Here is a 25465-nt window from a genome sequence, read left to right as displayed (position 1 = left end):
TGGTCTGATGATGCTGTTCTCGGTAGTTGAGGGGTAAGAAGCTGATGACACGTTCCCAGCTACATTTCGAACAAAATCCATCTGTCATCCCTCATCAGTGGTATTTATTGAGTGCTTACTGTGAGCAGAGCACTGTACTGAACACTTGGGAGAGTCCAATACAACACCCAGTGCTCCCAGAATACTAGACTTGCATCTTAGCCAAGCTCCACGTTAACAAAAACTCACAAGTTAGTCGTTGCCCGTTCCAGTGTATGAAGAGCTCCTCTGGTCCCCTGGAAAACTGTATTTGAATGGTCTCATGCTGTCAGCTGAAGCTTCCCCAATTCCCTAACAACGTTTTAGCCAAGACGCATAATAAAAAAGCAGAAGCTAGCATCGCTGATGATTGAAATCACAGGAAAGAGGGACGATGTGAAAGAAGAGTAGAAGTAACCTATTTAAAGACCTCTTTGTCCATGCCACAAAGGATTGAAAGTGAACAGCCAAACCTGGATAAAAGCAAGGTGAGTGAGATTAGGATATTTATTGTTCTCACTTCAAAGACATGAAAAGAAAGAAGAGATTAGGGTACTGTGTTTAATAGCCGCTTGATAGAGACTGTTAAAATTATATTCACTCATCACTTATTGAGTTTGATTCTCCCATATCTTCAAGGATGTGAGCACAGGTTTGGACAGAGGACTTGTGCATATCCACAAATCTGAGTTTGCTCCATCAAGGCAAACTAGTTTATTGTTTATAGACTAAGAGTTTATCGTTTGTGGTTTTATTGTACTTTTCCAAGCGCTTAGTCCAGTGCTTTGCACACAGTAAGGGCTCAATAAACACGATAGAATGAATGAATGAAATCATGAGCTTTGACTTTGATAAGAAGACAGTGGCTCTTGCTGGGATTGAGATGTGAGCAACAGATGTAAAATAAATCTGCAACGGTAAGCTTGGTGTGGGCAGAGATTGTGTCTACCAACTCTGTTGTACTGTGCTCTCCCAAGTGCTTAATCCAGTGCTCTACATACAGTAAGCGCTCAGTAAATACCATTAATTGCTTCCATCAGCAAGGACTGTCTACCAACAATGTTGAATTGTATTCTACTGAGCGCTTAGTATCATGCTCTGCACATAGTGGATAAAATATGCGCCTGGGAGTCAGAAGGTCATGGGTTCTAATCCTGCCTCCACCACTTATCTGCTGTGTGACCTTGGGCAAGTCACTTCACTTCTCTGGGCCTCGGTTACCTCGTCTGGAAAATGGGAAATGAGCCTTTGAGCCCCACATGGGACAGGGACTGTGTCCAACCTAATTTGCTTGTAACCACCCCAGCGCTTAGTACAGTGCTCGGCATATAGAAAGATCTTAACAAAGCACAATGATTATTATTAATAAGCAGTCAGTATAAAAGATTGAATGATTGATTGATTGATTGACAAAATGGAAACCATCAGGTTTGAACTCCCGAAAGTCTCACCCTCACCTCCCAGCTTCCCCAAAACCCCCAAGTGACTCAACCTTCTCAGCCTTCTCTCGGGGGGGGGATGTCTCTCACCTGCTTTCAAAAACTACCCCTTCTACCCCTGCACTGAGAAGAGAGGGTGAATAGGGTGACGAATTGAGAGGTTACTCAAGGAAGGCCTCTTGAAAAAAACGTGATTTTAGTAATTATGGCTTTAAGGTAGAGAGACTGTTAGACTGTCGTGTGTGAAGGGGTATATGAAGCAGTGTCAGAGGAAGATTCGTGTGTGATTGTGCATAAATACCACAGTGTGACTTTTCCTTAACACAGGCCTTTACCAGAGTGAGGATATGAGCAGTCCAGACCAGACCAGAGTGAGGATATGAGTGAGGGATCAGCGGTGGAATAAGCAAGATCAAGGTACAGTGAGTAGGTTGGCATTACAAGAACCAAGAGTGCGGGCTGGGTTGAAGTTGAAGATCAGCGAAGTAAGTTATGAGGGGTGCGGGCCGATCGAGTGCTTTAAAACCCATGGTAAGGAGTTTCTGTTTGATGTGGAGAAGGATCGGCGACCATTGGAGGTTTTTGAGGAGTGGGCAGACGTGGACTGAACTTTTTGTAGAAAAATAATCCAGGCAGCAGGGTGGAGACTCAGCTCCCCCTCCCCTCCGTGTCACCCCAACTCGCTCCCTTTGCTCTACCCTCCCTCCCTGCCCCACGACACTTGTGTATATATGTACATATCTATAATTCTATTTATTTATGTTGATGCCTGTTTACTTGTTTTGATGTCTGTCTCGTCTCTCTAGACTGCACGCCCGGTGTGGGCAGGGATTGTCTCTCTTTATTGCTGAATTGTACTTTCCAAGGGCTTAGTACTGTGGTCTGCAGACAGTAAGTACTCAATAAATACAAATGAACGAATGAAGGAATAAAAGAGAGGAGGCAGGGAAGTCAGCAATGAAGCTGATGCCGTAGTCGAGGCGGGATACGATAAGTGCTCAGATTAGTACGGTAGCAGTTAAGAGAGGAAGGGGCAGAGTCTAGAGGAGCTGTGAAGGTAGAAAGGGCAAGATCTGATGACAGACTGCGTATGTGGGTTGCATGAAAGAGCTGAATCAAGGGTAACGCCAAGGTTACCAGCTTGTGAGACAGGAAGAATGGTGATTTTTGTCTACGGTGATGGGAAAGTCGGTGGGAGGACAGGGTTTGGTTGAGAAGATGAGGGCACACCATTCTCTCCGCCACCTCAATACATCTTTCATTTATTTGTGTTTATTTTTTATGTCTAGTCTTACATTCTTGTAACTAAGGTACGGTCATTCCTTTATGCCTCCTTGTCTTCTCCGCTAGACTGTAAGGTTCTCGAGGGCAGGAATCTGTCAAATTCCTTTATGCTCCCCAGAGATCTCATACAATGCTCCAGATTCAGTCAGTATTCAATCAGAATGATGGAGAGTAAACATGTAAACTCCAATCAGGCAAACATAAGATAAGTTTCTTTAAAGGGACATTGCAGGTAATCATTAACCAGCCTCTCCCGTTATGCATGGCTTTGTGTTCCTGCAAACACCTGTGTTAAGGAAAAGTCACACTGTGGGCATTTATGCACAACCACATGCAAGTCTTCTTCTGACACCACATCATGTTCTAGCCATACAGTCACACTTCATCGGAAAAATGTTCCCTGATTCCCTAACAGTGTTCTAGCCAAAATGCATATTGAAAACAAGCTTTATGGAAGCACGGGCTGTATTTTCTATCTTGGCTGCTCTTTTTTGTCCTGTACCATTGGGAATACAGTGCCGAGAGTAAAAAATTAACTCTGTTATCCTTAATATCCTAAAATAAAAGAAGGAAAATGCTCATTAAATGTTTATGGGCAGAGAGGATTCGTGCCAAAATTTGCGGCTAATTTTCTCTATCTGCCTGGTAGCTTTGGGTATCAGCTGTTGACTTGGGACCTCTCTTTTCCCTGCAGATTCAGATCATTTTCTGACTGGAAGCTAAGTCAACAGTCCCACTTGAAAACAATGGTTAAATTTGTCCAAAATGATTATAAGCACGGTGTTTATTATATCCAAATATATTCCCCTAGCAGTGTATTACAATAGTGCCTTTATTCTTTTTCTCAAGAGGACATGAAACTTTCATTCATTTATGGAGATCTTCAGGCATGCAACTTGACCTGGATGGTTTAGCTAGTCTCCCACCTGAAATCAGGGATTGGACTAAATGATTCTTCGAAACTATGATTTTAAATCCGTATGGTACTGGGTTTCATGCATGTTTCCTGTTGAGAGCAGCATGGCCTAGTGGATAGAGCACGGGCCTAGGAGTCAGAAGGACCTGGGTTCTAATACCGGCTCCATCGCTTATCTGCTATGTAACCTTGTCAAGTCACTTCACTTCTCTGTGCTTCAGTTACCTCATCTGTAAAATAATGATGAAGCTTGTGAGCCCTGTGAGGGACAGGGACTATGTCCAACCTGATTAACTTGTAACTACCCCAGCACTTAACCCTCTCAAGGTCACACCTGGAGAGTTTCCAGTCCTCTACCAGTCTCAACTACAGGAGAGAGAGTCAAGCAGAGGCCTGTCCATTCCATTCCTAGCTTGGCCCGTGGCTAGCGAGTGGAAGGCCAACTGCTACAAGTCAACACTCACCTGTGCTGGGCAACAGTGTCATGAGAGGGAGTCCAGGGCAGAGACTCAAGTTTACTGCACGGAAGAAGGTGATGGTAAACCACTTCTGGATTTTTACCAAGAAAACTCTCTGGATCCACTACCAGAACGATTGCAGGTGGAGGTGGGGCATTCTGGGACAGATGTGTCCATGGCTCCAATATAGGTCGGAGACAACTTGACAACGTGAGACAAGACCTTAGCACTTGCACCATCGTAAGTGCTTCACACATACCATTAAAAACAAACGAAAGAGAAAGGTAGTCCCACTTTAGGGGAAATGTATCCAGTTCATACTTTAAATGATATTCCACATCCATTCTCTGAAAAAGGAAGGGCAGATGTTCTAAATCCTGTTTTGGATATGGATAGTAATAATAATAATTATGGTATTTGTTAAGCACTTATTATCTGCCAGACATTGTTCTAAGCGCTGGGGCAGATACAAGGTAATCAGATTATCCCACGTGGAGCTCACAGTCTTAATCCCCATTTTACAGATGAGGAAATTGAGGCACAGAGAAGTGAAGTGGCTTGCCCAAGGTCACACACCAGACAAGCGGTGGAGCCGGGCGGGATTAGAACCCACATCCTCTGACTCCCAAACCAGAAAGCTCACTTGATGGGGTAGAGTAGGGGCTAAATCCAGGGCCCGCTGACTCCCACTCCCGTGCACAGGCCCCTTGACCATGTGGTGTCCCAGAAGTCTTCTCATGCCGTAGAGCTCCGCATTCCCAACCCGAATGAGTGGCCCAAGCAAACGGAGAGCATGAGGATCCAGTCCCCGGCCAGGCTGGGGAATGGGCTCTGCCCCTGGTTCACCTACCTCTCCCACCCCACAGGACAGTGACTTCTTCTCTCCCTCCTGCAGAGACTGTACCCTGACATTTTGCTCAGAGGGGAGATTATTAACATGTTGTGCAGCCTGAGACAAGAAAAAAGTGAGCCAAAGGCAGGGTGCCCCTTCCTTCCTTCATTTCTTCTTCTTCTCCCACCGACTTCTCCCTGGACACAGTTAGAAACTCACCCCCAAAAGAGAAGCAGTATGTCCCAGTGGATAGAGCACGGGCCTGGGCGTCAAAAAGCCCTGCGTTCTAATCCCAGCTCCGCCACATGTCTCCTGTGTGACCTTGAGTCACTTCACTTTTCTGGCCTTCGGTTCCCTCGTCTGTAAAATGGGGATTGAGACCGTGAGCCACACGAGGGACAGGGATTGGGTCCAACCTCATTCTGTGATATCTACCCCAGCGCTTAGAAACATGCCTGGCACATCGTAAGCGCCTAACCAATACCCCAGTTATTGTATGTACCCACAGTCGATCAGACATGTTCTTGTAACCCAGTGCCCGGTTGAATACTTCTGGCTCTGTTCTGCCCACCCCGAGAGGAGAAGGGCATGAGTAAAATGCCAGTGGCCAGTTTTTTTGAGCAGCATGAAGGAGGCCATTTGGGGAGAAGGACTGCTTGAGGCTCTTCCCATGGAGTGCTCACTGTGTGCAAAGCACTGTACTAAATGCTTGGGAGAATACAATATAACAGTAAACAGACACATTCTGCTTACAATAGAACTATAAACAGAGCACTGTGCTGTGCTTGAGAGAGTATAATACAACGATAGATACATTCCCTGCCCAAGACTTCACAGTCTAGAGGGGGAGACAGACCTCTCGTCCATAGGCCCTGAAGTGTGTCTGATTGTTAGAGGAGACCAGAAGACCCTCCCCTTCCCTCCCAGGTCACTGTGGACAGGGAATGTGCCTATTTATCGTTGTATTTTACTCTCTCAAGCGCTCAGAACAGTGATCTGTACTCAGTAAGCGCTCAATAAATACAACTGACTGAAAGAGCACGGGCCTGGAAATCAGAAGTATCTGAGTTCTAACCCTGGCTCTGCCACTTGACTGCTTTGACCTTAGATAAGTCACTTCACTTCTCTGAGCCTGTTATCTCATCTATAAAATGGGGATTAAAATTGTGAGCCCCACATGGAACATGGACTGTGTCCAAGCTGATTAGCTTGTGTCTACCACAGCCCTTAGTACAGTGCTGTGCACAGAGTAAGCGTTTAACAAATACCATAAAAAAAAGTGAGTAGAGGTGGTGCTTCTTGGACCTCAGACAGGGAGCGGCAAGCTCTTCGCTAGTCCTAGGTCCTGAATTGAGAAACACTCATTACACCCTCGTCTCGTCTCATGCTGTCGAGTCGTCTCCTACCAAACGCGACCCCACGGACGCATCTCTCCCAGAACGTCCCACATCCATCTGCAATCGTTCTGGTAGGGGATCCAAAGAGTTTCCTTGGTAAAAATTCGGAAGTGATTTACCATCGCCTCCTCCTATGCAGTGAACTTGAGTCTCCGCCCTTGACTGTCTCCCGGGCCGCTGCTGCCCGGCACAGGGGAGTTTTGACTTGTAGCAGTTGGCCTTCCGCTCGCTAGCCGCTGCCCAAGCTAGGAATAGAATGGGCAGGCCTCTCCTTGACTCTCCCTCCCTTAGCCGAGACTGGTAGAGGACTGGAAACTCCCCAGGTGTGATCCTGAGAGGGGGATTTCCCCCTTAGTACATTCTAAATTGAAGTAAAGGGTCCCATGTTATCTTAGAGGCCCAGGATTTGGCCTTCCTGATAAGAGGGCTGGGTTGGGAGGCAGCATGGTTTAGTGGCCAGAGTATCAGTCTAGGAATCGCACGGCCTGGTATCAAGTTCCAGCTCAATCGGTAGCGTGCTCCGAGACCTCGGTTTCCTCATCTGTAAAACGGGGATTAATTATAACTGCTTCTTTTCTACCTCACGGAGATAGTGTGAAGTTAAATGAGACAATTCATGGGAAAGTTCATCATAAATTCAGAATGCTAGTGTTATAGCAATCAAACATTCGATCAGTGCGTTCTGTGTCCGGAGCACTGTACTAAGCATTTGGGAGAGTATAATACAATACAGGGGGTAGACACGTAATATTTTGTGTTTGAGTATTCAGTAGTAACGATAGTACTGAATTTATTTTTTACCTACTTAGAGCAGACTGAAAGTCTGAGGACCTGGGCTCTAATCCCGGCTGTATCACTTGCCTGCTGCATGACTTCGGGTGAATCTCTTAATTTCTCTGTGCCTCAGTTCCCTCCTCTGTAAAATGGGTTTTAAATACCTGTTCTCCCTCCCATTTAGACTGCGAGCCCCTTCTGCCAGTAGAAGCAGCGTGGCTCAGTGGAAAGAGAACGGGCTTGGGAGTCAGAGGTCATGAGTTCGAATATCGGCTCTGCCATTTGTCAGCTGCGTGACTGTGGGCAGGTCACTTCACTTCTCTGTGCCTCAGTAGCCTCATCTGTAAAATGGAGATGAAGACTATGAGCCTCACGTGGGACAACCTGATGACCCTGTATCTACCCCAGCTCTTAGAACAGTGCTCTGCACATAGTAAGTGCTTAACAAACACCAACAATATTATTATTATTATTTTTATGTGAGACATGGACTCTGTCTGATCTGTTACCGCACCTACTCCAGCATTTAGAACAGTGCTTGGCACATAGTGAGCACTTAAATACCACAAGGGTATTATTCTTGCTATTACTACTACTGCTAAACATAATAATAATAACCCAAAGAATAAGAGAAGGTTTCCACTAAGGTCTAAATGTGGGGATGCAAACATTCCCCATGAAATGTTAAAACGAATAAATAGCTGTGTAGGCTCCTGCCGGGGAAATTACGTAGGAGGGCCTGACCACGACGGTGGATGGTTGGTCCAGGGATGGCTTCCTGAAGGAAGGGAGGGGCGTAGTCTGACTTTCTGGGTGAAGGGGAGGTGTGAGCGATGATCGATTTAAGAGTCCGGAGAGTCAGTGCGGGGACGGCCAAGAGCGTGAGCTGAATGGACCAGAGAACCAGGTGTAGGATCTTTCTTTAAACTCCAGGCTGCAAGCTCGCTGTGGCCAGGGAACGTATCTGTTATATTGTTCTATTCTACTCTCCCAAGCGCTCAGAACAATATTCTGCACACAATAACCTCTCAATAAATACAATTGACTGACTGACCTAATCTCTGCCCCGCTACATGCCTGCTGTGCGACCTTAGGCAAGTCACTTCACTTCTCTGTGCTTTAGTTTCCCCATCTGTCAAATGGGAATTCAATACCTGTTCTCCCTCCTACCTGGACTGTGAGCCCCATATGGGACCTGCTTATCTTGTTTCCACCCCCCACGCTTGGTACAGTGTTTCGCATATAGTAAGTGCTTATAATAATAATGTTGGTATTTGTTAAGCGCTTACTACGTGCAGAGCACTGTTCTAAGCGCTGGGGTAGATAAAGGCTAATCAGTTTGTCCCACATGAGGCTCACAATCTTCATCCCCATTTTTACAGATGAGGTAACTGAGGCACAGAGAAGTTAAGTGACTCGCCCACAGTCACACAGCTGACAAGTGGCAGAGCCGGGATTCGAACCCATGACCTCTGACTCCCAAGCCCGGGCTCTTTCCACTGAGCCACGCTGCTTATCAAATGCCTCCGTTATTATCGGTCAGGAGGGAGTAGCCAGCTGGCAGAGAACCTCGAACCTGACAGGCAAGACCTTGACCCTGAGGCAGGTGACGTCAGGGACCCACTGGGGCGTTTCGGGGCGGGAAGGATGGGATCCGACCTGGATATCGGGAAGGCGATTGGTGCTGCTGTCACCAAAGTGGACAGGGGAGGGTCAGAGGCCGGGGTCGGGAGGCTGCCGCTGTAGTCGACGGGAGACGGGATGAGGGTTTGCACGTGCCAAGGCAGCGAGAGAGGAAAGAAAGAGTTAAGAAGCAACAGAAGAACTGGGTGGTTATTTATATTTGGTCTCCTGACACTGCTCTGAAATAACACCACGCTGCCGGGGCAGGCCTTCTGACAGCCGAGGCCGTGACAAGCCTATGCCAGCCGCATTCTTTCGGGGAGAAATCGCCTCCAGCAACAATTAAATGCCACCAGCCTCTTCGGGCCCCATGGAAGTTGGGTCACCTTGTGATACTAAACTATAAGCTCACTGTGGGCAGGAAATATGTTATATCGTTATATTGTACTCTCCCAAGCGCTTAGTACAATGCTCTGCACACAGTTAATGCTCATTGAATACGATTGACTGACTGACATCATCTTGTCTTTTATCCTCAAGCTAGAGAGGGCCCAGATTGGGGATGGGCTGGCTGATTGTGAGTGGGAGATTGTCTTATCATTAATTAATAGTCTTATCATATTAATAATGTCTTATCATATTAATAATAGTAATAATAATAACTATTATTATGGCATTTATTAAGCATTTACTATGTACCAAGTACTGTACTAAGCACTGGGATAAGGGCAAGATAATCAGGTTGGACACAGTCCCTGCCCCACCTGGAACTCACAGTCTAAGTAGGAGGAAAGCAGCTTTGCCTAGTAGAAAGAGCAAGGGCCTGGGCGTCAGAAGACCTGGGTTCTAATCCCGGCTCCACCACCGGTCTACTGTGTGACCTTAGACAAGTCATTTAACATCTCTGAGCATCAGTTTCCTCATCCGTAAAATGGGGATTAATTTCTACTCCCTCCTATTTAGACTGTGAGCCCCAGGTGGGACAGGGACTGGCTCCAACCTGATTACCTTGTATCCATCCCAGTGCTTAGAAGAATTCTTGACATAATAAGTGCAGAGCAAGTACACTGGTAATAGTCACAGCAACAATTCCCATTTTACAGATGAGGAAACTGAGGCACAGCTCACTGAAGTGACCTCCCAAGTGGCAGATTGGAGATTAGAAGGTAGGTCTTCTGTCTCCCAGGCCTGTGATCTTTCCACTAGGCCACACTGCTTCCCGTGAATCTCTGAAACCAGCATTACTTGGTCTTGCCTAAGTATGTGGTTGACCATCATTGCCCAAGTTGCTTTCCGAAGGTTGGAGATAGAGATTAGTCAAAATTACGGGAAGTATTAGGGATGTTAATTAATCTCCCTGCTAGTCCGGTGCTAATGATTACCAGCCCCTTCCATGCTGGCTCCTTTCCCCTACCCATTCCGCTCCTTCACGCACCCACACCTCCCTCTACCCCCGCCGGCATCCCCGCACCAGCCCCAACCCAAACCAGTTTAGACCCGCTGGGAAAGGTTAAACGATTACTGGAGTTCAGGCTGTTACACTCCTGTGGCGAGTGATGCGGTCCCCCTGGAATTTATAATGAGCTTACACGTTCTCTGGGGATGAAAGGAACAATGGATCCAAAAGACTTTCCCCCTTTACTTCTGTAGAGTTGAACTGCACCAACTCTATCGGCTTTATTCCCCCTAAAGCTGATTTCATAAATGCTGCCGCCCAGATCTCCATGTGACCAGCCCCAATGAATAATGACAGCCAATCTGGCCCGTTCCTCATGGAGACCGAAACGTCCCAGGGGAAGGCCTTAAGGAATCTGGAAGGGGAGGGCGTATCGAGAATGTTGGCTAAATGAAACTGGGCTCCCGACTGAGGAAAATTCTAGGAGCCCGGATTAGAAAATGACCCGAAGGCAACTGAGCCACAGAAATTCGCCGTCTAACAAAAACCTTATTTAGAACTTTGCTGCTTATTTAAATCTTGTCATTTGATGGGGTTTTTTTACCTTAATATTTCTGGGGCAAAATTTGTGCATTACTGATTGGAGGCAATTCACTAGCCTTGAAGAGCTACATTTTGCTGGAGATCTGAGCCATCTGATTGGGCTGAAAACTTCCCCCATGGCAACCTGGTGAATCCGACCGATTATCCCTTGGCCCTGCATCTTTTTCTACGGAGAGGGGAGAAAAGGTTCTGTGCACGCCTCCAGCCAGATTTCCTGTGTGTGGATCAGAGCAACCTTTTCCCCTCCAAAGCCTGCTTCCAGTCAGAATTCCATCCCTTGGCTGGGAGGGACGGGGAAGGCATCAATCAGGCAGCCTATTGCCTCTAGACTGTAAGCTCACTGTGGGCAGGGAATGTGTCTGCTATATTGTTATACTGTACTCTCCCATGCACTTAGAACAGTAGTCTGCGTACTATTAACGCTCATATTGATTAATCCAGTCTGTCCAGTCTGAAACTCTCCAGTTCGAGTGGAGGGGATCCCTAGCTTTCAAAACTAGCCTTCCCCAATGCCGGCAGGCAGAGATTATCATCCTTTCTTTTAGAGGCCTAGTGAACTTCCCCCGCCCTGATGGCGGTGGTCTTTGGTGATCAGTGGCACTAGGTGGCTAAAGTTTATTCCTAGGAATTGGCAAAGTAGAATACTGCCCGATTCGCTCAAGGCGATGGGTGGTGCCAAAGATACTGAGTCGGCTCTCTGCCCGTCCTCTCGGCTTCTCTCTGTGTTCCCTCAACAGTGCTTGAACAGTGCTTGACACGTAGTAAGTGCTTAAGAAATACCATCATTATTCTGACTTCTAGGGCCAGGCTCTTCCCACTGACCCTCTGAGACCCTCTGTCTTTTACATTAATGATCCGGTGTCCCGACTTACAATTAGAGAGGTTTCATTGCTCTGAAATAGTTTTAATTAGATGGATCGACTATGATTTCATTTTTCATCAACGAGCGTGAGGTCCGACGAATCCTGGTCTTTACATACCTTCACAATGCACTTTAGAGTTGAACAAGTAGTTACTCCTACGTCAGCCAAGACCCAGCTATTCTTCAGCACTGCCCCAGCATAAATCAGCTCCAGGTACTTCCGACCTTGTTTGTCTTCACACAGTGGGACATGGAAATAATCCTAAATGTGAAAGATAGGCTATTATAATAACAACCTGCAGCAGTGGATAGAAAAGCCTTAAGGAGAACAAATCATCATCATCAATCATCATCATCAATGACATTTATTATTTACTGTGTGCAGAGCACTGAAGCAAACAGTTGAGAGAGTACAGTACAACAGAGGTGAAAGACACAATCCCTGATTGTGTAGACAAACTACAACAAGGTAACAGACTAAAGCGCTGTTTTGCTCACAGTAAGTGCTCAATAAATAGAATTGAAAGAATTGAATGAAACTGTTCAGATGTTCAGACACCAGCCTACAATTTGCATAAAGATCATTTCAGTTCCTTAGACTTTGAGCTCTCTTTGGGGTAGGGGTCGTATTTTCCCTGATCGTTTCATATCTAGCACAGTGTACAGTGCTTGAAACATAATTATCATGGCTTAGTGGCTAGAGCAGGGGCCCAGGAGCCAGAAGGTAGTGGGTTCTAATCCCGGCTCTGCCACATGTCTGTGTGTGACCTTGGACTAGTCACTTCTCTGGGCCTCAGTTACCTCATCTGTAAAATGGGGATTAAGAGTGTGCACCCCATGTGGGACAGGGACTGTGTCCACCCTTACTTGTGCCTAGCCCGGTGCTTAGAACAGTGCACGGCACGTAGTAAGCGCTTAAACAAATACCATCATCATCATCAACAGTGCTCGGCACAGAGTAAGCGTTTAACAAGTACCATAATTATTATTGTTATTATGAGGGTCACTGCAAATTTGGTAGAGGTTTGATAGTGCAAACCAAGTTTCCATCAAGGGATCTTGCCATTTTACAATCAAATGAATGCATCTGAGCAAGTAGAAAGCTGAAACCTCTCCCCATAATGCACAGAATAAAAATACATTTCTGGGAAGTCTCCGAGGCCTTTGGAGAAAGAAATCTTGGTTGGCGTTACCACTGGAGGCCCATTACCTTCAAGAAAACTAATTCTCCTTTAGGACTTCCCTTAAACAGACTCGTAGCCCATTTGCCGCCGAACTGAGAGCGGGTGCTTGAACGTCAAACCCCTCGTTAATAGCACTTTGGGAGAGAGAACTAGAGACTTTGAGGGCTGCAGCAGGGGGGTCTGGGTTGGTAATGGGGTCTCCCTCAAATGGAACTAGGAATGAATCCGTTCCAGATCAGTGGGCTCAGAATCCTTGTCTTCTAAGGGTGAAAATCTCAAATGTAACTCATTGTGACCCTTCTCCTTCTTAATGGATTGCAACGAGTTCTAACCTGCTGCCTCGCTTGGGCCTAATTACAAAATGTCCACAAAGAACTGAAAACCACTTTGATTTTAACCCGAAAGCTTCCGACAGGAGCACGAGCCTATTGTAACTCCCCAAATCCCAACCGGTCGATCGGTCAGCACTTACTGTGTGCAGCACACTGCATCTATGTGCCCGGGAGATTACAGTGTCGTAGAGTCGGTAGACAAGCTCTCTGCCCACAAGGAGCTTACAGTCTAAAGAGTGTCTACTCCTCAAAAACCTCCAGTGTTTACTCACCCACCTCAGCGTCGAACAGGAACTACTCACCATCAGCTTTAAGGTACTCAATCAGCTGTCTCCTTCCTACCTCATCTCGCCGATCTCTTCCTACAACACAATCCACACACTCCGCTCCTCTAATGCCAACCGACTCTCTGTTCCAACATCTCGTGTAACCTTCCGCCGACCCCTTGCCCACATCCTTCCTCGGGCAAGGTACTCCTTCCCCTTCATAGTTGATATATCGCTTCTCTCCCTACTTTCAAAACCCTCCCGTAACCCCATCTCCTCTAAGAGGCCTTCCCTGACTAAGCCCAAATTTCCCCTATCCTCCCTCTCCTCTGCATCGACTGTGTACTTGTCTGTGTACCCCTTAAGTACTTTGATCCACACTCCACCTCAACAGCACTTTTCTACCTATCCTTATGTTCTACTACTTCCCCTATTTGTCATGCATTTTAAAGTCTGGCTCACCCTGTAGACCGTAAGCGCCTTCATTTATTCCTTCATTCGATGGTATTTATTGAGCGCTTACTGAGTGCAGAGCACGATACTAGGCGCTTGGGAAAGTACGATACCACAATAAAGAGAGACAATCGCTGCTAACAATGAGCTCACAGTTTAGAGGGAATAATTTCGGTAGCTGTTAAACATTTACTGTGATCTAAGCACTGGGGTAGATACAAGTTAATGAGGTTGGACAGTCCCTGTCCCACATGGGGCTCACACTCTTAACCCCCTTTTTCCACATGAGGTAACTGAGACCCTGAGAAGTGAAGTTAGATGCCCAAGGTCACATAGCAGACAAGGGGTGGAGCCGGGATTAGAACTCATGACCTTCTGACTCTCGGGCCCAGGCTCTGTCCGCCAAACCACTCAGTCACGGTCAGGGATCGTGTCTACCAACTCTTTTGTCCTGAACTCTCCAAAGCTCCGAGTACAGTACTCTACACACAGTAGGTGCTCAATAAATACCATTGATTGATTGATTGATTACAGTCCAGAGGATTTGTAGAGACCCAGAGAATTCTCGGTTCCATGGCAAAGTCCAGGGACTTTTCTAGGAGTGTGGGTTGGCCCAGTGTGGCCTCTGGGCATTGGGTCACGTGTGTGTAGACGTATTCGACTGCGAGAAGGGAGTGGAGGGAAGGGAAGACTGAAGGGGTGGATGCAGAGAAGGATGGATCCTATGTGGATGACCCTTGGAGGGCTTTTTGGGAGCACCACCCCCCTCCAAGTCCTCATGGGATCCGGGTGTCCTTGGGTTGCCCGGTTCACTCAGAGTTCCTCTGAGACCACCCTCTACTCTTCTCTCCTCTTGGGACCCTAGTAAAAGGTGGAAGATACAGATGGTGCATATGCCATACCAGCCATTAAAACAGATCTACCTCCGGGGGAATGTATTAGGAAGTGACTCTAACGCAGGATATCTGCTGCCTCTACTGTATTTACACTTATGATACACTCTGTGACTGGTCAAGTCGGCCTCATGGGTCTGGAAATCAGAGGACTGGGATTCTAATCCTGGTTCTGTCACTTGCTTGCTCTGTGGCCTTGGGCAAGTCACTCAACTCCTCTGTGTCATTTAACTCTTCTGTGCGTCAGTTATCTCAACTGTGAAATAGGGGCTCAGTATCTGTTCTCCAGAGGATCATCGGTTCTAATTCCGGCTCCGCCACTCGTCTGCTGCGTGACCTTAGGCAAGTCACTTCACTTCTCTGTGCCTCAGTTACCTCATCTGTAAAATGGGGATTGAGACTGTCAATCTGACGTGGTACAGGGACTGTGTCCAACCCAATTTGCTTGTATCCACCCCAGCGCTCAGTACAGTGCCTGGCACATAGTAAGCGCTTAAGAAATACCATAATTGTTATTAATATCATTATTCCTACTTAGACTTTGAGCCGCCTGTGGGACAGGACCTGTGTCCAACCTCATTAACTTGTATCTACCCCAGCACTTGGAAGAGTATTTGACACAAAATACGTGCTTAATGAATGCCGTTATTATTAGTGATCCCAGCTCTCAGTCACAAATCACCTTCAAGTCTTCCAAAGTATTCAGTCAGTCAATCAACTGTATTTAGAGAGACCTTACTGTGTGCAGAGCACTGTACCAAGTGCTGGGGAGAGTACTATATAACAATATAACACTGTCCCTGCCAACAATGAGCTTAGTCTAGAGGGAGAGACAGACATTAATATAAATAAATAAAAGTACAGATACGTACATGAGTGTTTTGGGGCTGGGAGGAGGGATGGATAAAAGGAACAAGCCAAGGCATCACAGAAGAGAGTGGGAGAAGAGGAATGGAGGGCTTAGTCAGGGAAGGCCTCTTGGAGGAAATGTGCCTTCAATAAGGCTTTGAAGGTGGGAAGAGTAATTGCCTGTCAGATATGAAAAAGGAGGGCCTTCCAGGCCACGGGCAGGACGTGGGCAAGAGCTCAGTGGCGAGATAGATAAGATCAAAGTACGGTGAAGAGGTTGGCGTTAGAGGAGCAAAGTATGCGGGCTGGGTTGCAGGAGGAGTGTGACCAGGTGAAATTGGAGTGGGAAGGTAATAATAATAATAATAATGTTGGTATTTCTTAAGCTCTTACTATGTGCCGAGCACTGTTCTAAGCGCTGGGGTAGACATAGGGGAATCAGGTTGTCCCACGTGGGGCTCACAGTCTTCATCCCCATTTTACAGTTGAGGGAACTGAGGCACAGAGAAGTGAAGTGACTTGCCCACAGTCACACAGCCAACAAGTGGCAGAGCTGGGATTCGAACTCATGAGCCCTGACTCCAAAGCCCGTGCTCTTTCCACTGAGCCACGCTGCTTCTCAAGGTGACCGAGCGCTTTAAAACCGACAGTAAGGACATCACCGGCACGGGAGAGAGCCGAAGGCGGAGACTCAAGTTGACTGCGTGGAAGGCGGCAGTGATAAACCACTTCTATATTTTTACCAAGAAAACTCTGTGGATCCACTACCAGAACGATTGCAGATGGAGAGCGGGGCGTTCTGGGAGAGATGTGTCCGTGGGGTCACTATGGGTCGGAAACGACTCGACAGCGTAAGACAAGACAAGACGAGGAGTTTCTGTTTGATGTGGAGGTGGATGGGCAACCACTGGAGATTCTTGAGAGCTGGGGAAACATGGCCTGAATGTTTTGTAGAAAAATGATCAGGGCCGCAGAATGAAGTATGGATTGGAGGGAGAAGAGACTAGAGACAGAGAGCTCAGCATGGAGGCTAATAAAATAATCAAGGCAAGATAGGATAAATGCTTGGATTAACATGGTAGCAGTTTAGATGGAGAGGAAAGGGCAGATTTTAGCAATGTCGTGAAGGTCGAACCGACAAGATTTAGTGATAGATTGACTATCCACAAGCCAAGTTCTGACGCCACTTCCCTCCGGCCTGAGCTAGTTTTGGGTGGGGTAAAGAAATCTGGGCTGAAGGATTTGGACATTTGATATCTGTCCCATCCCCAACCCCACAGCATTTATGCACATATCTTTAAATTATATATTATAAATGACTTATATATTAATATCAATGGCTGTCTCCCCCTCTAGGCTGTAAGCTCCATGTGGGCAGGGAACGTATCTGCTAATTCAGTTGTGCTGTACTCTCCTAAGGTCTCAGTACAGTGTTCTGCACGTAGTAAATGCCCAATAAATACCACTGACTGCTTGACTGATTGAGTCATTCATTCATTCAATAGTATTTATTGAGCGCTTACTATGTGCAGAGCACTGTACTAAGCGCTTGGGATGAACAAGTCGGCAACAGATAGAGACGGTCCCTGCCGTTTGACGGGCTTACGGTCTAATCGGGGGAGACGGACAGATGAGAACAATGGCAATAAACAGAAAAATATGGAACGCTTCACGAATTTGCGTGTCATGTCTCCAAGAAGGTTTCGGGAGGAGTAGAGAACAACCCTGAGGAGTCCAGTCACTGCCAGTTGTCATCCCATTTCCTCTTGATTCTAGAACTATTTATTCCCCACTCAGTCCCTCCAATTGGTGAAGTGAGCACCGCCCAGCCCATTTTTTTTTTTTTTTGTGGGGTTGGGGCAGCGGGAGGTCTTCTGAGTGATACTTCATTGCCTGTTTACATGTTTTGATGTCTCCCTCCCTCCTTCTAGACTGTGAACCCATTGTGGGCAGGGATTGTTTCTCTTTGTTGCTGAATTGTACTTTCCAAGCATTTAGTACAATGCTCTGCACACAGTAAGTGCTCAATAAATGTGACTGACTGACTGACTGAATGAATGTATGAATGGTAAAACAGATATTGGATCACAGCCATGGCCCATACCAGTGCAGGCAGAGGGGATCCATGAAGGTCGGATGCTAAGTTGGCATTGCCTAGAGAAGCAGCATGGCCCAGTGGAAAGAGCATGGGCTTGAAGGGTCAGAAGATCTGGGCTCTAATTCCAGATCCTCCACTTGGCAGCTGTGTGACTGTGGGCAAGTCACTTCACTTCTCTGGGCCTCAGTTCCCTCATCTGTAAAATGCGGATTGAGACTGTGAGCCCCATGAGGGTCAGGGATTGTGTCCGACCCAATTTCTTTGTTTCCTTCCCAGTGTTTAGTACAGTGCCTGGCACACAGTGCCAAACAAGTACCGTGAAAATAATAATCATTATTATTATTATTATCTTGTATCTACCCTAGTGCCTAGTGCATAGTGCCTGGCACATAATAACAAATACCAGTAATGCTTAACAAATAACAACTAATAATAATGCCGGAAGGGACAGGGTGTGGTTAATCCCATCAGCAGGCGCTCCGGTAATAACAGAGGAGACGATGGGGTGCCGTATGGATGAATATGAAATCAACTGCATTTATTGAACTCTTACTGTGTGCAGAGCACTGTACTAAGTGGTTGGGACAGTACAATATAACAGAGTCGGTAGACTCTGCCCACAGTAAGCTTCCAGTCTAGCAGGTAATACCTGGTATTCCTCTCATGTATACTCCCACCCCAGCCCTTTTGGAAGTCCAGGTGCCTTACAGCTGTCCAAGTTGTTCAGTGATCCGATGATGTGTTTCGGGAAGCCGTCTAACTTTTCTATTGGCTGCCAAGGCTCCTTCTGATGAGGTGAAAGGCTCAAGGCGGAGGTGTCCGCTGCCAGGGTTCCTCCTCCAACCTAACGACAACGTGATCTAATGGGTAGAGCCCGGACCTGGGAGTCAGAAGGACCCGGCTTCTAATCCCGGCTCCGCCACTTGTCTGCTGGGTGACCTTGGGCAAGTCACTTCACTTCTCTGTGCCACAGTTACCTCATCGGTAGAATGGGGATGAAGACCGTGAGGCCCATGTGGGACAGGGACTGCGTCCATCCTGATTAACTTGTATCTACCCCAGTGCTTAGAACGGTGCTTGACACATAGTAAGCACTTAGCAAATACCATCTTCATTATTATTATGTCCAGCTGTCTCCCCCAGGCCGAAATTCCCTGTGGGATAATAGGGCTTCATTTCTCTGGAATTCCCAGAAGATTTCTGCTTCCCGTAACAATAGCCCCTTTCTTTTTGTCCCCGGAATAGCAAACGCTGCATATTCTCCGAACTTACCCGACGCACTAAACCACAGAGCTATTCATTCTAACAAGGGTCCGGTAGCTCGTTAAGCGACAAGGAGCCTACCTTTATCATCAGCTTTAGAGTCTGCACTGTGTCCTCTGCCGAAACATCAAAGGATTCAAAGACTCCTTCAAAGGCTACGAAAATCCTCATTCTGCAAATTCCTGCTGAGAAATTTCTGGAAGGTTCGGCCCAGCTAACAAAACATGCTGGTGGGGTGGGGTGAGGGGGGGAGGAAAAGTTCCCATCCACAATTAATGGATCCAAATGACAGGCAGCCGCTGCTCTAAATTCCAGCCTCCGAGTTGAGGGTGTCTCTCCCAGACAAGCCTGTACCAGGAATACTCCTACAGACCACGGTAGCTCAGACACGGGGCTACAGTGAACCGGATTCCTTTCCCCTGCCAGAGTCAAAAGACAACATCTATCCTTTTCCCAAATAAAGGAAACCAACAAGCCTCACAGGTCAAGGCAAGTGTGAACAAGCTTTGGGCATGCAAATGTAAGATCACCGTGCGCAGACCGAACTTATCCGACCGTAACCTCCACCTGCCCATTCTCGAACCCGGTATTTATTTTGGTGTCGCCGATTAAAGAAACTGTGCAGAGAGAGGCATCGGATAAAGAAGACTTGGCAGACGGCAAGCAGAAATACCCTGGGCTTTTCAGCGTGTGGTAATCCCTAAAGTTCTCGGTAAATAAGTCTGGTGAAGCGTTCTTGTTTCCATGACGACTCCGCCTTCTTCATTTCCTGGCAGGGCCCCGGGATCTTGGACTGAGGGAGGAACCTGAACTACTTACACAAAGAAGATGAGTGTAAAGGCCAGGACAGTGGTTCTATTGTTCCTTCAGCCCACCCCTTCTCATGCCAGTAGCAAACTACACGACAAGTCACTCCATAATTGTTGGTCTTTCTCTAGCCACTTTTGTGCCCGGGATTTAAAGCACCTTGCCGATGTTTATTTCCCTTAATCCGTCTTCAGCACACCCATATAATGCTGGCAAGAAGTATTCGGAACCCCATTTTTAACAGGGCAGAGACGCGGAGCAAAGTTTCGTTGCTTTTTTTTTTTTTTTGATGGTATTTGTTAAGTGTGTGTTAACTGTTATGTAAGCGTCAGGCACCGTACTAACCACTGGCTTACATACAGGCTAATTAGGTTGGATCCAATCTTCGTCCCCCATGGGGTTCAGAGTCCCATTTTACAGATGAGGTGACTGGGACACAGAGAGGTGGAGCGGCTTGCCCAAGGTCACACAGCAGACAAGTGACAGAGCGAGGATTAGAAACCAGAGCCTTTGGACTCCCAGGCTCGTACTTAATCCGCTAGGCCTCACTGCGTCTCCCGTAGTTTGCTCAGGGTCCCACAGGATTTGGAACCTAAAACCCAAGACTGCTGATTCTCATCAACTGTGGTGAGCTCAATAAAGTCAGGGCTTTAGTAAGCGCTCAATAAATATGATGAAATTGATTGACTGATGCATCAGCTCCCCATGAGGGAAAGATGGAAATGGGGCGTGATTCTTTTCAGGAAAGAAGACCACTATGGCCTTTGAAGTCAGGAGCCTGCCCACGCTGCCTTGGGGACTGTTTGGAACATATTAAAGGGCCTCCTGTTGAGGCCAGCAAAACTTTCTGAGGCACGAAAAAAGAACTAGCTGGATGCCAAGCCTTTTTTTTTCTTTTAGCAAAGTGCTTACTATATATGAGCCACTGTTCTAAGCATTGGGGTAGATACAAGACAATCATATTGGACACAGTCCCTGTCCCACATGAGGCTTAGCCTTAATCCCCATTTTACAGATGAGGAGACTGAGGGACAGAGAAGTGAAGTGATTTGCCTAAGGTCACACAACAGATAGGTGGTGGAGCTGGGATTGGAATACAAATCCTTCCGACTCCCAGGAGTGGACTCTATCCACTAGGCCTTGCTGCTTCCACTTCCCGCCACTTAGGTTCCAACTGGCCCCTGCTTCTAATGGTCCTTTAGAAGTGTTGGGATAATAATAATAATAATGTTGGTATTTGTTAATAATGTTGGTATTTGTTAAGCGCTTACTATGTGCAGAGCACTGTTCTAAGCACTGCGGTAGGTACAGGGTAATCGGGTTGTCCCACGTGAGGCTCACAGTTAATCCCCATTTAACAGATGAGGTCACTGAGGCACAGATAAGTTAAGTGGCTTGCCCACAGTCACACAGCTGACAAGTGGCAGAGTCGGGATTCAAACCCATGACCTCTGACTCCCAAGCCCAGACTCTTTCCACTGAGTCACACAGTTGGCCTCAGAGCAAGGGCAGAGATGGCCCAAACAGTATGTCCACCATTGAGGGGCCCCGTAGAGACTAAGGTTCTGGGGTGGTGCTCTGGACTGATTCAGCGCTACTTCTTCTAGTCAGAAGAGGGGAAAAAAAAAGTATTTTTATGCTGGGGGGAGGGAATAACGTCCAATCAATTGATCAGTCGGTGGTATTTTTTGAGCACTTACTGAATGCAGAGCACTGTATTAAGCACTTGGGAAAGTACAATATTAGAGAGTTGGTGGACATATGCCCTGCCCACAATGAGGTTACAGTCTAGAGGGGGAGAAGGACATTAAAATAAATTACCAATATGGACATCAGTAATGTGGGGCTGAGGGTGGGGTTGATAAAGGGTTTTGTCTTATGGCGTCGGGTCATCTCCAACCCATAGCGACTCCACGGGCAAATCTCTCTCAGAAGGCCCCACCTCTATCTGCAATCGTTCTATAGAGTTTTCTTGGTAAAAATATGGACGTGGTTTACCAATGCCTTCTTCCTAAAAAAGAGTACAAATCCTATATATATATATTACCCTGTTTTCCCGGACAGAGCTGTCAAGAAAGAGCACATAATAGTGCAGTATTTGAGTGACTAAATCCGTAACTCTTTGTTGAGAAGAGGACACATCAAATCCACCTGCAGGAAGGTATCCTTTATTCACCAAACTCAAGCTTGAAAACCCCAACTAATCATTGTAGTGTTTGAGTCTAACTGCGAAGATCAAAACATTCATTTTTAATGGGATAGCCAGTCTTAATGTTTTAGAATGTTTTAGAATCAATTTGCAAAAATCATCTCCCTTTTTGTTGGGAACAAAAGGATTGTTTCGGGGGAATGCAAAGGAGTGTTTCCATTTAAAGTGAGTAAAAATCTACTTAACACATCAGAGCACTTGGCATTCCAGAGAAGATGTTCTTTTTTTGAGCTCTATACTCTCTAGAGCAAAGTAGAGTTGGTCGCAAGTTGCTTGAAGTTTGCTGGAGCTCTGTTATTAAAATGATGGCACGGCCCCAGATTAAAGGCGACTCACTTGGGTTTAAGGAAACGCCAGTCCGTTGAATCGAACTCAACGAGTTGCCAACGTCGGCATGTGGCGACCTTTCTCTGTTCCCAGTTTGCACAGGGCTAAAGCAGTGAGGGCCCAGCTAACGGCAAAGGAGCTCAGCTCATCCAGACCCGATCGAGACTTTGGAAAAGACATTTAGGAACCGTGATGTCAACACTGGCCCCGACTGAAAGGAAGTTTCAGTCTGTCCTTCCCCTCCCTCCGCCCCTGGGGACTTTCTGCCTGAACTGACCTCCTCTCTCCCAATAGTTAGAGGATTCCAGTTGAGGGAGAGAGTTCATTCATTCAGTCGTATTTATTGAGCATCTGTCTTGTCTCATGCCCTCGAGTCATCTCCGACCCATAGCGACGCCACGGACGCATCCCTCCCAGAAGGCCCCACCTCCATCTGCAATCGTTCCGGTAGTGGACCCAGAGAGTTTTCTCAGTAAAAATATGGAAGCGGTTTACCATCGCCTCCTTCTGCGCGGTAAACTTGAGTCTCCGCCCTCGACTCTCTCCCATGCTGCTGCTGCCCAGGACAGGTGAGTTTTAACTTGTAGCAGATTGCCTTCCCCTCGCTAGCCACTGGCCAAGCTAGGAATAGAGTGGACAGGCCTCTGCTTGACTCTCCCTCCAATAGTTAGACTGTAAGCCCGTCAAACGGCAGGGACCGTCTCTATCTGTTGCCGACTTGTTCATCCCAAGCGCTTAGTACAGTGCTCTGCACATAGTAAGCGCTCAATAAATACGATTGAAATAAATACTATTGAAACAATAGTTGAGACTGGTAGAGGACTGGAAACTCTCCAGGTGCCACCCTTAGAGGGGGTGTTGAGTGATTAATGTGTGCAAAGCACTGTACTAAGCCCTTGGGAAAATACAATATAACAATGAACAGAAAGGTTCCCTGACCATAGCAAGCTTATGCGACCCCCCTCAGTTACACGACACTCCCCAACCGCCCAGCTCTCTTCCCCTCTTCAAAACCCTACTGGGAGCTCACCTCCTCCAGAACGCCTGCCCAGACTGAGCCCTTCCTTTCCCTCTGCCCCTCCCCTCCCCGTCGTCCCGACTCCCTCCCTCTGCTCTTCCCCCTTCCCCTCCCCGCAGCGCTTGTGTATATTTGTATATATTATTTGTTACTCTATTTTATTAATGATGTGTATATATCTATTTATCTATTTATCTATTTTGTCACTTCACTTCTCTGTGCCTCAGTTACCTCATCTGTAAAATGGGGATTAAGACCGTGAGCCCCACGGGGGACAACCCGATTCCCCTGCGTCTACCCCAGCGGTTAGAACAGTGCTCTGCACATAGTAAGCGCTTAACAAACATCAACATTATTATTGTTTGGTTTTGCTGTCTGTCTCCCCCTTTTAAACTGTGAGCCCGTTCCTGGGCAGGGATTGTCTCTATCTGTTGCTGAATTGTACATTGCAAGCACTTAGTACTGTGCTCTGCACACAGTAAGCGCTCAATAAATAGGATTATTCAATGCATGAATGAATGAAGAGAGGGGGAGACATTAGACAGGCCTTTTCCATCTGGATGGAGTTGGTTTCTGATCCCTTTATTCTTCCCCGCTCCCAGCCCCACAGCACATATGTACATAGCTGTAATTTATTTGCTAATATTGATGTCTTTCTCCCCGCTCTACACTGTGTGAGCAGGAAATGTGTCTGTTCACTGTTGTATTGTACTTTCCCAAGGGTTTAGTACAGAGCTCTGCACACGGTAAGCGTGCAATAAATAGGATTGAATGGACGAATGCATCTCCTGTGCTCCCTCTCTTTGAATGGAGACAGTCTGGGAAATTTCCATTCAAGGAAATTAGTGAGAAGCAGCATGGGCCTAGGAGTCAGATGACCTGGGTCCTAATTCTGGCTCCACCATTTATCTATTTATCCCCCATTTAGAGAAGCAGCGTGGCTCAGTGGCAAGAGCCCGGGCTTGGGAGTCAGAGGTCATGGGTTCGAATCCCAGCTCGGCCACTTGTCAGCTGTGTGACTGGGCAAGTCACTTCACTTCTCTGGGTCTCAGTTACCTCATCTGTAAAATGGGGATTAACTGTGAGACTCACGTGGGACAACCTGATGACCCTGTATCTCCCCCAGCGCTTAGAACTGTGCTCTGCACATAGTAAGCGCTTAACAAATACCAACATTATTATTATTTATCTGCTGTGTGACCTTGATTAAGTTGCTTTGTGTCTGTATAAAGGGGATTCAATACATTTTTAAAAAATGGTATTTGTTAAGCACTTTCTATGTGCCAGGCACTGTAGTATGCACCGAGGCAGATTGGAGAAGCAGTCTGGCCTGGTGGATAGAGCACGGGCCTAGGAGTCAGTAGGATGTGGATTCTAATCTCGGCTCTGTCGCTTGTCTGCTGTGTGACCTTGGGCAAATCACTTAATTTCTCTGGGCCTCAGTTACCTCCTCTGTAAAATGGGGATTAAGACTGTGAGTCCTGTGTGGGACAAGGATTGTTCATTCATTCAGTCATATTTACTGAGCGCTTACTGTGTGCTAGGCACTGTATTAAGCACTTGGGAAAGTACAAGCACTCGGGAAAGTTGGACTGTGTCCAACCCAGTCACCTCATATCTGTCCCAGTGCTTAGTACAGTGTCTGGCATATAGTAAGCACTTAACAAATACCACAGTCATTATTACAATAATTATTTCAAGCCAATCAGATGGGATAGAATCCTCATCCCACATGGGGTTCACAGTCATAATTCCCATTTTACAGATGAGGTAAATGAGGCACGGAGAAGTTCAGTGACTTGCCCAAGCTCACACAACAGTCACAGGTAGAGCTGGGATTAGAACCCAGAGTTCCTTCTGAATCCCAGGCCTGTGCCCTGTCAACTAGACAACACTTCCTTTTCATTCATTCAGTCGTATTTATTGAGCGCTTACTATGTGCAGAGCACTGTACTAAGTGCTTGGAAAGTATAATTTGGCAACAGATAGGGACAATCCCTACCCAACAACGGGCTCACTCTTCTCGCTCCTACTTAGACCCTGAGCCCCCCGTGAGACAGGGATTGGGTCTGACTCAATAATATCAAATCTACCCCGGCGCTTGGTTTAGTGCACGGTACAGAGTAAATACTTAACAAATACCACAGTCATTGTTATCTAGTCA

General features: G+C 46.8%; 1 protein-coding gene across 1 annotated transcript in view; it reads right to left on the bottom strand.

Moving 5' to 3' along the window:
• The window catches only part of ANKUB1 (ankyrin repeat and ubiquitin domain containing 1), a 51641-nt gene extending 31999 nt beyond the window's left edge, over window positions 1-19642 (bottom strand). The window contains exons 1-2 of the mRNA XM_029052549.2: window positions 19022-19642; window positions 11721-11864 (exon numbers count right to left, since the gene is read on the bottom strand). Of these exons, the coding sequence (XP_028908382.1) occupies window positions 11721-11864; window positions 19022-19111 (234 nt within the window). The 5' untranslated portion in view covers window positions 19112-19642. The remainder of the gene's footprint in view (window positions 1-11720; window positions 11865-19021) is intronic.
• Window positions 19643-25465: the final 5823 nt, after the last annotated feature.

This window comes from Ornithorhynchus anatinus, chromosome 1, assembly GCF_004115215.2.
Source record: "Ornithorhynchus anatinus isolate Pmale09 chromosome 1, mOrnAna1.pri.v4, whole genome shotgun sequence".
In the NCBI taxonomy this organism is placed as follows: domain Eukaryota; kingdom Metazoa; phylum Chordata; class Mammalia; order Monotremata; family Ornithorhynchidae; genus Ornithorhynchus; species Ornithorhynchus anatinus.
This window is presented reverse-complemented; position numbering and strand designations above follow the sequence as displayed.